The sequence below is a fragment of the Mytilus edulis genome, chromosome 2 (genome assembly GCF_963676685.1).
Source record: "Mytilus edulis chromosome 2, xbMytEdul2.2, whole genome shotgun sequence".
Taxonomy (NCBI): Eukaryota; Metazoa; Mollusca; class Bivalvia; order Mytilida; family Mytilidae; genus Mytilus; species Mytilus edulis.
This window is the reverse complement of record NC_092345.1, coordinates 92,356,907-92,374,148: the sequence shown is the minus strand read 5'-3', so window position 1 is coordinate 92,374,148 and position 17,242 is coordinate 92,356,907. Positions and strand designations below refer to the sequence as shown.

The 17,242-nt window shown below is 31.5% G+C and overlaps 1 protein-coding gene across 14 annotated transcripts in view; it reads left to right on the top strand.

The window, feature by feature from the left end:
* Positions 1 to 4,007: 4,007 nt before the first annotated feature.
* The window catches only part of LOC139513412 (A-kinase anchor protein 9-like), a 135,579-nt gene continuing 122,344 nt past the window's right edge, over positions 4,008 to 17,242 (top strand). For 12 of the 14 annotated variants that reach the window (XM_071301855.1, XM_071301847.1, XM_071301853.1 and 9 more), the window contains exons 1-5: positions 4,008 to 4,148; positions 7,706 to 7,849; positions 10,150 to 10,194; positions 13,802 to 13,954; positions 16,810 to 16,953. In XM_071301855.1, coding sequence (XP_071157956.1) covers positions 4,101 to 4,148; positions 7,706 to 7,849; positions 10,150 to 10,194; positions 13,802 to 13,954; positions 16,810 to 16,953 — 534 coding nt within the window. In that variant the 5' untranslated portion in view covers positions 4,008 to 4,100. The remainder of the gene's footprint in view (positions 4,149 to 7,705; positions 7,850 to 10,149; positions 10,195 to 13,801; positions 13,955 to 16,809; positions 16,954 to 17,242) is intronic. The other 2 variants (XM_071301852.1, XM_071301850.1) reach the window with 1 other exon arrangement.

Below are 17,242 nucleotides of genomic sequence, written 5' to 3'. Positions count from 1 at the left end.
GGAGCTGTTAGTGGCTTTTGTCAAAATGTCTATAATTTTTTCACGACTTACTATCTCAACAAAAGCATCACTATCAAAAAAGTTTGTAACAGAAGAAAAACATTGTTTGCATATATCTGAATTTTTAGATAAATCAACAGGGGTCAAATTTTTGTCTTGAAAGTAGTATGGTAATTTGTCCATCTTTTCTAACCTCAATTTGTATTTTCTCTTTAAAATAGAGTTACATATATTGCATTTGTCATGTGAAGATTCAAACCTTGTAGCCTTCAAAAAATGAGAATCACAAAGAAAAATCTCAAACCCTTCATAATCAGCTATATTTGTAGCAAAAAGAGAATTTATTTTATCTAGGGAAATGGGTGAGGGACGTAAATGAGATATGTCAGGGGAGCACGTCTGTAGAGAATGTAAGGTGCATGGAACCTTTTTCTTTTTGATAATTGGTACATCTTGCTCATTTCTCTTGGTACTGGCTGCCCTCTCTGACTTAAGAAAACAAGCCTTGCAAATACAGTCATTTTCAATAAGTTCATATTTTTGTTGTATATAATTTATAACTATGTCAGATTGTTCATTTTTTAACAAATGGCGATAAGAATAAATGCTGTGTTTTTGGCATATTCTGCATGGACCACATTCTCTTTCAGGGTGAACATTTGAACCTTTAACACCCCCCAAACCAGGTTGGTATAAATCTATTTTCAGACCATCTTCACAGATGACTGGCTTCATGGTGGATAATGTGAGACCATTTTTTAACCTGAAATGTTGCTGTTTTTTTTTTATTCCAGTATGTTTTTCAACAAATGATTTGAGGGTTGATAGTGATATAGTTTTATTGAATGTATTAAATGTTAGAGATTTGCCAAAGGCTTGGATATAAAGACTTGTTCTTTTATTATTTCTATTATGAAGTCTGTGATTAGTTGGAATTATCTTTCTCTTTTCATGAGGAATTTCTCCAGGTTCATACATTTCATCATCATTACACTTTTCTTTCTTGTCAGTCTCAGAGATGGATAGTAAATCAAAGGAATTTTTTGTAGAAACTGTGTAAAACTCAGACACACTAGTGCAATTATTCTGGTTGGCTTTGGGAACATATTTAAAGCTGCTACCAATATTAGAAACTGCACACAACTTGACAGTAGTACAATGTTTAGCCTTTGGTCTCAAAATTTGTTTGGACTTTCTGTAAGGTTCTGTTTTAGCAATTGGATTATTTACTGCTTCAGTTAGTTTAGTATCAATAATTTTGTTTGTTGACTTATTGGATGAGAATTTAAAATTATTCAGAGATTCCTGGATGCCCATTTTGTCAACTGGGTTTATGAGGGGTGGAAAATCCTCCACGTTGAACTGAAATTGCATTTTAAATAGAGTCAATAGGTATTTTTTTAAATTAAAAAAATACTATTTCAGAAGTATTAAATTTTAATATAAAATAGAATTATATCATTATATCATAACAGACATATCAGAGCCAAAACAAAATTAAAATATTAAACCACACACACAATGATGTTGAAAAACAGTATCAAAACTGTTCTTCTTTACTTGAGTTAAAGGAACTTTCTTTAAAACCACCAATACTACATTGAGGGGGGCTAGGACCTTTATCGGGACTCCGGGATCAGGTCTTTTTAAGCTCGGGATTTCGGGATTGACCCTTTCGTGATCCGGGAATCCTTTTTTTCGGATTTCGGGACGTCGGGATTTACTTTATTTAAGTTCGGGACCTCGGGATTTCGTTTTTTTAAGTCCGGGATTTCGGGATCAGGACCCCTCCTATCCCCCCTCTACATTATATATACGATAAGATTTTCGTAAATGAAATATTTTAAAACTGAATTACATTTGTAAGTGTAAACGTGTTCAATTATTAAAAAAAGAACAAAGTTAAAGAGAAAATTTTACAAGTCTAAGAGCAACCAACACTCGGCAGCAGATTATGCCAGATAAAATGTACGTCAGAAAAGAACGCTGATGACAAATTACGTGTAGCGTTCTGTTTACTGAGGAAGTTCAGGTGTTAGTGCGATCGATTGGGTTTTATGAGGAGGTTCAGGATAGTACTATCGATTAATGATGATCAATGATTTGATTATAAAAACATCGAGCCACCAACTTTTATTTACCGGAAACGAAGTATATAAATATAAAATATAATGCAGTTCTCTTGCGGTACGAATACCAAATAATTCCGGTTTATTTAAAGCAGTACGATTTATTATGGTTTAGAAACTTCAAAAGGAAAGCTAATTTAATATTTTTGAACATTTGTAACAGAAGAAAAATAGATGCAGCTGGAATGTAATAGCAGTGTGCGTCTTCTATCAGGTCCGACCGCCGCCCCTTTTTTACGTTACGTGTGTGACTGCTCGGAATCCTAATTTCATGTTGTCATTACATTTTTTCTACTCAGTAGAATTAGACAAATTTTAAACCAGATAATCTCTCTATATTCAGAAACATGAAGATAAAATTTGGAAAAATTGAGGCGAAGAATTTGATTTAATTTTTTTTATTTTTAATGAAAAGATGAAAAACAGTGTCATCCCTCCGTGAACTTTACACTATAAATCAATCTTGTTTTTCTCTATATCTAATCGATAGAATTGTCTTAAATTTTAAAAAAGCATACAATATATACCCAAGATAATTACCGAAATGTATGAAAAAATTTGAGGCGACCATTTTTTTGAATTTGCTAATTAATGAGGCCGAGCCGAAACGCTAGCGAAAAAAGGGGGGGAAAAATTTCGAAAACTATTTCCAGAAATATTTTTTTTTAATTATTTTTTTTAATACATACGGTTTTTTTCAAGGACACTAGTTACTAAGGATTCCTCATTTCACTTCCGTGCAGCAAATAACTCATATTTACACTAAAACGCTAACAATTTCTAAAATATACCGCACTTGCTATGAAAAACATTGAAAAATGAGACCCCGGCATTAAAATGGGAACAAATTTTTGCCCTGGCTTGAACACCCGTGTTCTTTACAAATTTCGATGCCAAAAACTCACAAGAATAGGATGTAAAAAAAATTAGCAAATCAAAGGATAGGTATTTTTTTGTTCCCATTTTTGATTTAGCCATTTAATCCTACATGGCCGAAAATCAAAATCCGAAATTCTATGTTCAGATAGGAAAAAATAATATTTCCTTATATTTCAATGTTCAAAAATGAAAATAATATGTAAACTCATATATTTTTCTCATACAAATATGCTTATAAACGACAGTATGTATCGTCGGTACTTTACCGCAAACGAATAAAAAAAATATACAAAAGCGCGCCATTTTTCAGTTGACGTCGGCCGACGCAAAATAGTCCAATTTTCGGCGTAGGACTACTGAGCGCCGCCGAATCACATTTTGGCCGAAAAGGCACATCCGGTTGTCCTACTGAAGAACCAAAATCGGAAACGTTACGGTATTTCCGTTTCTTTTTCTTAACAAATATATAAATGTAAGTTACAAAAAAATAATTCATACAGACTTCGTCCCCATTTACAGGTAATGCCTGCCTCATATTATTTGTACTGTTTGTTCTTTGTGAGGGCCTCAAGGTAGATTAGCGAAAGCTAATTGAGTCGCCCTCTTTAAATAAAGTCATTATTTATTTACTTACTTACTGTACCTAAAGAAGAGAAGAAGAAAGGTATTGGGTAAATCTGGATTACTAACAATATTTTTTTTTGTCATCTGCTTGACCAGAATATTTTTAATTGGGATCAGAATATATTTTTTAGGAAAAACCAGAAACCGCTTTGAAGTTAAATTGTCGTTCCCTATAATAGTTATCAAAAGTAACAGGATTATAATTTAATACGGCAGACGCGCGTTTCGTCTACATAAGACTCATCAGTGACGCTCAGATCAAAACAGTTAAAAAGCCAAACAAATACAAAGTTGAAGAGCTATAAACAACATGAAAGATTTAAAAAAGTACAGAACTAAAGCGTGGATGTAGTCGGATGCTGTTTTGGTTCTTATAATTTCTCCAAGAGCGCCATCTATTGACCAAAATAAGAATGAGCGCCATTGGATTGAAGAAATATTCCCAGACACGTAATAAAAAGTTTTGAAATGGACGAAGAAGAAAGAAATAAAAAGCTTCGAGCTGGAAAGGAAAAGGTTATTTATTTTGAAATGATGTCACGTAACAAAAGACCCGAAAAGCTATGAACTTTGGGTCATGTTGTTATAGTTGTAAAAAAGGGGGAATGAACTTATTTCGGACAACTGCCCAAGACACCATATGAGCTAGAATGAATAACAATTAATATAGAGATATTGGAAACATTTCACAGTATATATTGTTTACAACATTTACCAGGTTTGCCACTATGAACTGCAGCAGCATCCATACATATGTCAATACATGATCTTCAATAAATTATATGAGGCAGGTATTACCTGTGAATGGGGACGAAGTTTGTTTAAATTATTTTTTTTGTAACTTAAATATTTGTTAAAAAAAAAAGAAACGGAAAATTATACCTTAACGTTTCCGATTTTGGTTCTGTTGTTAGGGATTTTACTTGTGACGTTATTAAGTTATGACGTCATGTTCAATGTAAACAAAGAAACGCAATGCATCAGGAAACGTTTATTCATACCAAAGACAAAGAATGATTAAAAATGAAATATTGGTATTGTGTTCCTTGAGTTCCCATATTTTACTAGACTAATCAAAGTCTCACGACAACAAGACCGGAAGAAGGAAGTAGAGTTATGTGTTCTGCGCTGATCCGGAAATTAAAAAACGCGACAAAATTTTTTTTAACAATTTTGAGTTTATTAGTACAATGAAAAATTCGGGAAATTTTCCCGATTTTTTTTTTTATTGAATTTTCTACTGTAATAGGGAACCTCGTCCCCATATTATACACCAAGTTCATTTTAATGAATGAATTGCACCAGTTACCACTCACCAGTTGACCTGAGGTCAATATGTGTAAACAAAGTCATCAGTCAGTCAGTTTTTAATGTGATGTATTATCTTAAGCATTGTGGCTTTGCTCATTAGCAACATGCCAACAAAGTCAGTGCACCAAAAATAAGTTCACAGTAAAACTAGACGAATCCGGGTCCGTTCGCGCCCATTCACGTTCGCGCCCAATTTTTATTGGTTTTGTGTTTAATAACTTTGTAATCGAGTTTTGGCAAGTGTATTCCTATAACATGTATAAGGCCGAGAAAAAAAAGATCGATGTTTCCGGTAACCCGACCGACCCTGTTTTTTAGCCCCGACCCTAACTTTTTTATTGGATCTTCAAAAAAAAAAAAAAAAAAATTGTATCAACCGACCCCGTTTTTGACACAGGCTTATGATAGATGACATAATGATTTTTCTCTCTTGCTTCTACTTGCATAGAAAGCCAGTAAAACATTTTATTAATGTCAAAAGGTATTCCAAATAGGTTAAAATCCAAGAAATTTGCACAGCAAGTGCTTCAAAAACCATTGCAAATGGCACACTTCTGGTTTTTGAAACTAATTACGGATCCGGACTTGGAAAAACCATGATAATTTTCCGGATTTCATTTACGATGTCAAAAAAAAAAAAAGTATATTTGTTGTCATTGTTTAAATTAAAGTGAGACAACGTTTTTTTTTTTGTGTTGAATAAATCTTAATCTTGTTTTGGTTAGTGTATTGCTAACTTTTATTTCATTGTTTCAAAATAAAGTGAGACTCTGACAACGTATTTTTTTGTGTTGAATAAATTTTAATCATGAAATGTTTTAGTTAGTGTATTGCTATAATTTTTTGTTTCATTGTTTCAGATCAAAGGGGACTAGCTGTTGAAATCTTTTGTGTTTTTCATTTTAAATCTTCAATGTTTTACTCATACCAAGCTAAATACATGCAGTATTTACATCAAATATATAAAAACAACAATCTTGATTTTCCAATTATTCAACTGGAATTTTATTTAAAATTGGGTGCGAAAGTGTATTGAGAGCGAACGGACCTAATACCAAACTAGACATATTCCGTCAGTCAATATCATGCAACCACAGTACAACACTTCTGTATAAAAACCGACCTTCTATCCAAGAATAATCCAAGTCCAACATGACATGTCCAATCAAAACAAATTTCACGAAATTTAGACTTATTTTTTTTAAATTGTCATAAAATGATGATATACATGTATATGCTGGTTTGATATGACAACATCTTATAGTCGCCGTCACGTAAAATTGGCTCAATGAATTTTGACGAAATTTTGTTAAATATCGACCGCTTTCTCTTGAGATGATGTTTTTCAATTAGCGAAATAAAAATCCAGTCCAAATATCAACTACTGTCCTACCTTTTATTGTGTTTGCACTGTATAATCCTGACCTTCACATTTTTCAAGATTATTTACATTGTAAAACCGCCATCTTGGTTTCTATGAGGATCCCTGATTTACATAACATTCGTTACTCTCCGGTAATAACATTGTCATTGATGATACAATTTCCCACGCTTTTTGCATAAAGATGATGAAAAGCTCTGAGAGACACATGAAAATAGACAGCACGTGGAACCCCACGGCAACACTTCCGGTAATAACAATGTCGGATTCCACCATACTATTACTAAATAATCTTGGATTATGTGAAGGTCAGGATTATACAGTGCAAACACAATAAAAAGTAGGATTTAGTTGATTTTTGGAATGATATTTGATTCTGCGAAATGAATAACGTCTTCTTGAATGAATGCGGTTGTTAGTTTAAAATTTTCCAACCAAAAACATTGTGCCAATTTTATGTAACGCGACTATAGTTACAATTAAGGAAAATCTTTGATCACATTTCCATCATGAGACCAGGGACATAGTGATGACGTTGATTATGTTTTTATCCTGGACAGTGGAGCACATTTTAACGAAGTTGTACATAGAATTTTTTCATTTCCCATTGAACACATTTTGTAGACCACCTGCACTATATTGCAAAAGAAATATCTTCCTGTTACTGTTCAGTGTTGGGCTCACCATGGCCTAAAATGACTATTTCCATTCTCAATTTTATTAGTCATGTTAGTCACTGGACTCACCTTCAGTATCATTTGTCATAACCCTGCTTGATTACACAGCATCAACAGGATGAAATCTCTCCTGCTTAACAAAAGAAGAAAAAGTCGGCTACAACATTTTGACATTGGAATGGAAATATGCAGGAAATTTTTTGAATGTGAAATTCATTTAAGGCATCTTTCAAATTCACGCACTACCTTTCTGATACATTTTAAGTCAAAAAATTTATGTTACATGTTTCACGTCACAGTCACAGTGAATTTTCAACTGTACACACTATACACCCTTCAGATGTAAATACACTTGTATGTCATTTCATGGTGAAGTTAAGCTTAATACCCAAATGTGTAAATATGTTTATTCTCATCACATGGCGTGTACACCAATTCTTTTTCTTTACATGCAATCACATGCATTCTTGTATGCTATTCAATAATCTGTTGTTTTCTTCAGGGACTCAGGTTTCCACCACCAATAAAAACTGACTCAGGAAATAGCACAATAGTATACATTGTAAATGAAAGTTGTGTTAAACACCAATCAATCAAACTTGTATGCTATTGACTATTGTAATGAAGATTTTCAGTTTAATCAATGATATTTGAAATATTATCATAATCAACAGCAAAAGAAAATAATAATGTCTTGTTTTCAGTTAGCAGCATTTCAGAAAAAGAAGAGTAAAAAGAAACACAGTCATCATCATCATCACCATGGAGATGAAACAGTAGCAGGGGGAGATTCATCTGTCAGCTCCATTGATCAGTCAAGTTCTAGTGATGTCCCTTTGTTTGAAGATGTAAGTAGCTGAGAAGATGTGGTTTTCTTCATCTTTATCTATTAATAAGTACACTGATATGATAGCAAAGATCTGTTAAGGATCATACAATATGTGTACACTGTAGTATAGATGTAGAAAGATAGAACATGTACAAAATGTAGAAATGGTTTTGTTGTATCAACACAGAGTCTGACATATTTAAAAAAAAAATATTAAAACAATTTTTGTTTGCTAAAACAGTTCTTAAACTCAGGAAAATAAGCAAACAAAACACTGCATTAATGAAAGGAGACATCTAGTGAAAGGAACTTCATATTCAGTATGGAGATGTATATGTTTCTATTTTTCATCAATCATTAATAAAAAAATCATTATAATATAAGCATGTCTTCCTTGCATGTATATGTATTTTATTAGAACTGTACATGTAAAAAGCACTGATTCATTCTATTTATGTTGCAAAAAAGATGCTTCAAGATTTTATATTGTCCTAAAGCTTGTGTTATTTCCTGTGTTCCAATTAATTGCTAGTCCACAAGAGTCCTTATTAGTTTTGTTAGTGTCTGACCAGTTATTACTTTTTTCTGCAGTAAATTGTTTTGTATGACAATATAGAATTTGTTTGTAAACCCTGAAATATTTTACAATTAATGCTTTATTACTAATTCTGGTTAAGCAGTTTTCATAGAGACATTAAAACAAAATTAAGTGGAATGTATAGCTACTGTATTTTAGGTTTTCAAAAAAACTAAACAAGGATTTAAATATTTTAATGGTCACAAATTCTTATGTAGGTGTTATTTACATGCCTCCCAATTAAAGAATTTCTATTTGCACATACATGTAGAATTTAGAAGTTATGCATTTTATTGTATCCAAACTAGACCATATGTTACCTATATTGTACCATGATGTCCATCATAACCTACAGCTGATCATGATGTTTTTAGGTAAAGATTGCATGAAATGCAATCAAAACCTTATGCTACTAACTTGATATCTAAAGGATATCCAAGGCTGATCACTACCTTTTTGATACACAAAATATAGTGTATTAATCATTCTATACATCCAATCCATGAACATTTTCAGATATTTATCAATGTTATATATGCTCAGATATTCAAGTAAAAAAATAATGCTACACCTGTCAAGAAAATTACATAACTTTTGCAAGGTGCAGGAATGTAATACATTGTATCTGTTAACTATAAATGATGTCATTATTAAAGCCATCTTTAAAAAATGGAGTTATCTCCCATTGTCACGAATTAAGTTGAATCAACTAAAACCAATGCTTTATACAATTCAATATTTATTAGGGCCGCGCCTTTAGGCGGGTCGCCCTATAGTGATCAGTCTGTCCGTCCGTAACACTTTAAATTTGTGTCCGCTCCATATCTAGAGAACCATAATGATTTCATACTTTATACTTTACATGTTTATTAACCACCACCAGAGGGCGTGTCATGATGTATGTACAACTTCCTAGGTCAAAGGTCAAGGTTAAAAAAACTTTGGTTTCAGTTGACAACCCTGTGTCCTGTGGTGAAGATCGTGTCCGCTCTATATCTTGAGAACCGTTATGATTTCAAAGTTTATACTTGACATGTATATGAACCAACACCAGAGGGTGTGTCATAATTTATGAACGACTGCCTAGGGCAAAGTTCAAGGTCAAAAACTTTGGTTTCAGTTGACAACCCCATGTCCTATGGTAAAGATTGTGTCCGCTCTATATCTTGAGAACCGTTATCATTTCAAAGTTTATACTTGACATGTATATAAACCAACACCAAAGGGTGTGTCATAATTTATTTACAACTTCCTAGGTCAAAGGTAAAGGTCAAAAACTTTAATTTCAGTTGACAAATCCATGTCCTATGGTAAAGATACAATTTTTTAATGCACATTATTCACAGCGGGGCCCACAGAGATGGTTCCCATCTCAATGATATCTAGTTAATGTTACTTCCCACTGATAAATTAAAGCAATCTTTACCTTTACAAGCACTTCGATCGATTAAAGATTAAAGATTCAAGATCATAAATATTAATGTATTCATGGTACATTGTATTAAATGATACAAAATCTATAAAGCATAGTTTATGAAGCCAGAACTATTTTTATTTAATGTGAATATATATATAAACTGCAACATAAGTTATAAAAAAACGTATTTTTTTTCTAAATCTTTACCTCTATGATACAAAACAATCAAAATTTGTGTGTTCCTTAGTTTTTGTTTAAGTTTCCTATTTTTGTATTGGATGTGCATGCATCAATATTTAGTTTACTGCATGTTTTATTTCTACAGAGTGACCAAAACATGACATCAGAAGATGAAACCATGTGTACACAAGTTAGTATTATCTAAACATTATTACATATCTCTACATATCTCTTCATTAGTTTGAAGTTCAAAGTGTTTGTTCTGAAAATTATACATTCTGTTTGTTTTTGTTCAAAGGTTGAGGTAGATATCCTGTTAACACAAACACAAGTTGAACTTTTTTTTAGGTAAACACTTTTTTTGAGCTGTAATTTGAGTAAAAAACAAATCTCTATATATTTTGATGGATAATATGAGTTGTAAAATACCTCTAATGATTTTGAATTCACCTGGTCAAAAAGTCAAGTTCACAGCAGCCTTTAATTAACCAAAATTGGGAGATTTTTTTTGTTTTCCATCATTTGACATAAATTGTCAGCAAACCTTTTAGTCTGTATCAACAAGACTTCGTCCAAATTTGTTTTATAGATCCTGATGAAAAAATATCTGTTTTCCTGCAAAGCCAAAATATCACAGCTGATGAACCCATGATTTTTCTGTATTTTTGATTTGTTTATTGCAATTGTCATCTGTGCTTATGTGTAAGCTTTTTGCTTTTAGTCCCAAATGTTTCATGTGCTGTATATGTTCATATTTTTTGATTGTCCAAAATTATTTCCAGATTAATTACCAAAACACTTTTAAATTATTTATATTTTTGCTATTGAGAAAAATACACTATGCTGTTGAATATTAATCCCCTCAAAAAAAATATTTGTAAAAAAATTCTTTTTAATTTCTGAAATCTGAAATGAGAAAAATTTTACACCCCTACCTCCCACCCACATTTTTTCACCTCCCCCGTTTCCTTATTAAAAAAATAATCTCAATTCAAATTTCTAATGGAGTTGGCAACAATAACTACTCATTTAGATACATCATAAAATATTAAAATATAAAATGACATACTGTCATGGTTAAAATTAATATTAATAAACAGTTTCATCTTAAAATAATTTTACAGCTAATCATCTCAAGACAATCATCATTTCTTAATGCATAATTCTCAAGCAGTGTAAGGGAGGTAATCAAGTAATCAAACATATATATAACAGTGTTCTTTAGATTTTTATTGGATTACCTTCCCTTCACTGCTTTTAAATTTTCTAAATTGTCTTTTAACCAGAAAAACCCTTGTTTTCCCACTTTCTTGTCCCTATTTGCTTACTGATTCGAACCATAACCATTCCCCTAACCATCCATTTGTAGTATGGAAACTTGTGGTATAATTTCAGAGAGATTTATACACTTAAACACAAGTTATTGACTGAAAACTAAAAAAAATGCTTATTTTTGCCCCTTTTTGGCCCCAAATTCCTACACACTAGGGACCATAACCCCCATAATCAATCCAAACCTTCTACCTGTGGTATTGAACAATGTGGTACATTTTCAGAGCAATTTAAATGCTTGTACACAAGTTGACGACGACGACGACAACATCATACCATTATACGAACGCAAAAAATTTTTGCTATCATATAAAAATGTGATAAAGTTGTTAACGCAATAATTTAAACTCACATTTTGAAATATTTTATATGAATTAAACAAGATTTTTTCTCAAAATCGTAAAAATTAAAATCGCATTTAAGTCTAAAATGAGAAAATCACAATAATAAATGCACGCAATAATTTCTGAATTTACAGTAATCAAAATTTGTTTTCACATGTTTCATGTTACCGAATCAACAGATCTATTCACAAATAAGTACAGATTAAAATAGATTGTGAGATTTATTAGATTTATTAAAATGTTTAGAAAAAAAAAAAAAATTAAAAAATTACCAAAACACAATTTGCAACATTAGAATAGCCAAACACTTACTACTGATCTCCTATGACCTGTATGATTCACAGTTTTTTTCTTATTAATGATAAGAACAAAAATAGTGTTCTGAATGTATGCACTAATAAGTCTATAAGAACTGAAAGACTGTTTTACACAAAACTACTGATTTCGCATTTAAATAGAACTAGATTAGACTCTGCTAGTAAAATTTAAAGCAAGTCCCAACACCATGAAATAATAATATAGAAGTATTGTTATTTTGTGAAAAATAATGAAAGAAAAACAAATATGTAACACAGCAGCAAACGACAATCACTGAATTACAGGCTCCTGACTTGGGACTTGCAGCTGCAGTTTTAAAACATATGAATCTTTACATAAACTTTAAAAATGGTCTAACTAGCAACAGCGGAGCCATTTCAACAATGAGATTTTAAATGAAGAAATAATTCCCTCATGTCATGGTCTATGCTCATTTTGATATTTTTCACAGTGTTAGCGACGTGTAAAATATGGTAAAAAATAAGGCCTGCCCATGTTTAAATGAGCATAGAACATGACATGAAGGAATTATTTCGATTCTAATAGGACAAATACAGTATTTTTATAAGTAGAAGCGTACGAAAATAACTTAAAAATTATTGGCTGTTCCTGTTTCCTTCCAGTGGATTATGTACATAAGATTTTCATATTTGATCATTTTAAAAAAAATAATTGCAGGGTAAATATATATTGTTTGATATTAAACAACAACAACAATTTTTATTTGTCAATCAAGACGCCCCGAGGAGCAGTACAATTACAGTTTAAACTAAAGTGTACAAATAATTGTGGTCATTTTTTTTCATTGAAATTACAACACATGAAAATAAAACTAAAACTATATTATATAAGAGAAGTGAGACAACAGACACAGTATATATTCTCAAAAATAATGAGTGAGTGAACACAATCAGTACCGTTTTATAATTAGAAGAACAGCTGTGGGCTACTCATGTATTAATACTTAGTTTTACTCTTCTAGTCTTTATTAAACTATCTTTTAATTTCATCATTATGTTATTAACAAATGGATCTTCATGTGACATCAACCATATAAATTTAGATTGGTCATTTAAAGTTTTAAAATTAGTAAATTTAGAGGATAAATCTAAAATAAAACTGGACCTTTCAGTTTTAAGTGATGGACATTGAAGAAGAAAATGAATTTCATCCTCAACAAAGTCATTATTTCATAATTTACAAAATCTTTTATCTGGGAGTATTCCTTTATGTCTTCCCTTTTCTATTTCAAGTTCATGGGCAGTAATTCTAAATTTGGTTAACTCATTTAATGTTTTACAATTATTTAACAATAAATATTTTTCAAGGCCTATATTATTTTTAAATAGTCTATAGGTCCTTAATTTATTTCCTTGCACCATGCCAGGTTTGTCATTATTTAATTCAGAGTTTTTTAATGATAATTGACTTTATATGAGATTTGTGATTTAACAAATATTCTGGGGTTAAATTAAGATATTTAAATAATGAATAAATGCTTCCAAACCAATTGTCTTTATACGTTTTAGATAAAATTTTGGACTCTTCAAATGCTTCTTTAATGAACAATATATTATAAAGTTTATGTAAGCTGCTAAAATGTGTATATGTTATTAGGATAACAATGAAAGTAACAAGAATATGAACAGTAAGTTTGTGTGCAAAAATCAAACATATTTGACAACTGCTTAGTATACAAAGTGTAATAAGGACATCATATTAAAATTTGTGTCTTTTTCTGTAAAGTTAACTATTGGTACACTACTATTTGTTATTACCTAGAATGATGATTTGTTTTGCCAGGATTCCAAGTCCTTGTTTAAGGTACAGACCAAATTAAAGCATGCTATAGAGAGAATAGCTGAATTAGAGGAATCTTTAGAAGGGAAGCAGCTTGCATTAGACAGGGTGATAAGTGAAAACACCAAGTTCAAAGAATCTGACTCCGCACAGAAGGTATTTAGATAGAACTTACACCAATAGTATTGTATGTTGAAGATTACACTTATATCATGTATATGATAGATAACAAATCTTAAATTGTTCAGCACAACCCTGTGTATTGCTTAATATGCTGTTGTTATTGTAGAGGTGTATTTTTTGAGTGCTAGAGAATAAGTCCATTTATCAGTAAAATATGGAATTTATTCAAAATATTCAAACTTTTCTCTTCAGATGCTATTTCTTAATCTTGAAGACACTTCTGTTCTAGTTTCATAACATTCCATGAGGGTGTATGAAAAACAATAACCCAGTCTGTATTTCTGAAAACAAATATTTTAAAAATTTAGCTCTTTAAACTATATTTTAAACTTTTCTTCAGAGAATTTTATGAGACTTGGGACAGAAGTTACTAAATGATCAGGGGTCTAAGTAGCTATCTTCTATGAGTCAATTGTCATGAACGTTAAAAGAAAAGACTCCATATAAAACTAATGTCAAATCCAGAAACAAACCTAAACCACACTATACAGAAATTTCATGAATTTTCTCCGATTGATACATAGCTAGCTACTTGTTGAAAACTTATTCAACAGTAGATATCAACATTGTTCCAGAATTTCAGAACTTGTACCAGACAATCCCAACATGACATACTTTATTACAAATTCATCTGTATTATAGGGTTATTGCATGAATATTGGGGAATATTGTCCCGAGTAGAATCTTATATTGCACGAGCTTGCGAGTGCAAATATGTTCTACGAGGGACAATATTCCCCAATATTCATGCAATAACCCTTTTATTGTATAGCAATATAATATTTAAAAGTAAAAATTGGTTTAAACTAGAGTTTTGACGTTGATGACGTCATGGATTTTTGAAGATTTATTGCACTATTGCAATATTGGAATTTATTGCACGCTAACTTTTGGTTACTTTCTGTGGGAAATATTATATTGCTATACAATAATAAATGATATTGGTAAAAAGTGGCATTATACATTTATAATGACAAAGAATAACATGTTTTTACTGATATATCTGTTGCATATAGATGAACTCATTGTCATTTTGTCAAAAACTCACTGAGCTGGTGCACTTAATAGTGGGAGAAAAAGCATTCTGATGTAATTTTAAATTACATTGGTCCAAGTAATGTACCAGACACAAGCTCTCATTTAGTTATCTATGACAGAACCAAATATTTACAGATTGATAAATTGATTCAAAGTCAACTACCCTATATATAAATTTTTGATATTTTGTATCAATAAATTCAACAGGATATGCCATTAAACTATTTTCTCGCTTATCCATTTGGATTAGATATGATGGTTTACAATATAAAAAAAGAAGATGTGGTATGATTGCCAACGAGACAGCTGTCATCAAGAGACCAAAATGACACAGAAAATAAACAACTATAGGTCACTGTATGGCCTTCAACAATGAGCAAAGCCTATACCACATAGTCAGCTATAAAAGGCCCTGAAGTGACTATGTAAAACAATTCAAACGAGAAAACTAATGGCCTCATTTATATAGAAAAATGAACGAAAACATATGTAACACATAAACAAAAGACAACCACTGAATTACAGGCTCCTGACATGGGACAGGCACATACATACATAATGTGGCGGGGTTAAACATGTTAGTGGGATCCCAACCCTCCCCTAAACTGGGACAGTGGTTAACAGTACAACATAAGAATGAACTATAAAAATCAGTTGAAAAAGGCTTAACTCATCAGAAAAAAATACAAGTGAACAGGGCCGGATACTTGTACATCCCAACAACAAAAAGACACTAGGAACAGATCTGAGAGTACTCACAGTTATCTGACAGCTAGTTCAAAGCCACTAACAACTAATAAAAAAATCACGCATCTAAGACTAAATTATCAATCTATACACATCCAACATCCAATGGATTTAGTGTAAAGCCGTCATAAACAGTCATAGAAAAACATGACCTTGTGCAATGCCAAGATACAGGTATCGACAGATTGTAGATCCATGAATGTGTTTATGTATATAACATACTAGTTATATTTAGTTTGCTCTTAATTTACTGATAACAAAATCAATATTTATACCAATAAAAACAATATTCAATGATCTTATTACAGTGTTGAATAAGTAACCTTTTAGAATAAGTTTATTTAAAGGTGCGATAAGTTTACAAGGATCATTTTTAAATTTCTGGGCACGGTTAACAACATATCGTAAAAATGAGGATGTGCTATCCTGTTTGAAATAAGTTTTCTACAGGTACAACCAAACTTCAAAACCAAATCTTTATTTCTATGGAAAAATTTAGTAAAGGTTTTAAGTAATTTATGGTAACAATATCCCTGGTTTAATAATTTACCAGTAATACATAGATTACATTCGTTAAAATCAAAAACGTCAAAACAGAGATGGGCATAGCAAACGAGCTGTGAAATATAAACACCGTAAGATGGAGCCAAAGGAACATCACCATCTAAAAATGGAAAATTAACAATAGGGAATGAAAAATCGTCCCTTTTGTCGTAAATTTTAGTGTGGAGTTTCCCGTTTAAAACCGAAATATCTAAAACTATAAAAGGACAGTTATACAGTTAAAATTGATTTATTACAAGGCTATAAACAGTTCACCCAGGAAGAGAAGATTCATGAAATTTTACTACTGATTTGGGAGTATAGTGTATTTCCACGAATCACAGATTTTACTCTGAAATGATTGTAACATGTATTTTTTTTCAAGGAATATGTTATGTTCAAAATTATGAAAGACAGTGAGGTCATGATGTTTACATAAACAGTTCAAAGAAAATTGATTGTAGAATCCAGTTGTGATGTATTTATCTTTTTAATTCCAGATTGCTGAAATGGAAGTAGCTATGAGTAAGAGGGATGAAATAATAAGACAGTTGACAACAAGATTACATTCTACAGCCAGTTTACAAACTGAAGCAGAACAACTAACACATCATGTACAACAACTTCAGGCACAATTAATTAATGTATGTCATAGTTGTGGCTCACTTATAAGTCTTATCACTATCATATCTTTAGATTATAAAATAAATAGGCCAGATGGTAATATATATCTGAAAACTACAAATGAAAAGAGACACCCCATGCAAAAGGCACAAGAAGCATTTTTCTTCATTTTTCGTGATCAATAGGAATATGTACTTCATCATAGCCCTTTTCAGCAATATAATATATATTGTTGCCTCCTATGTAACATGTTGCTTGGGACATGGAAATACTGGGCCTCTGTCCAACTGTTCTCAGGTGTACAATTCT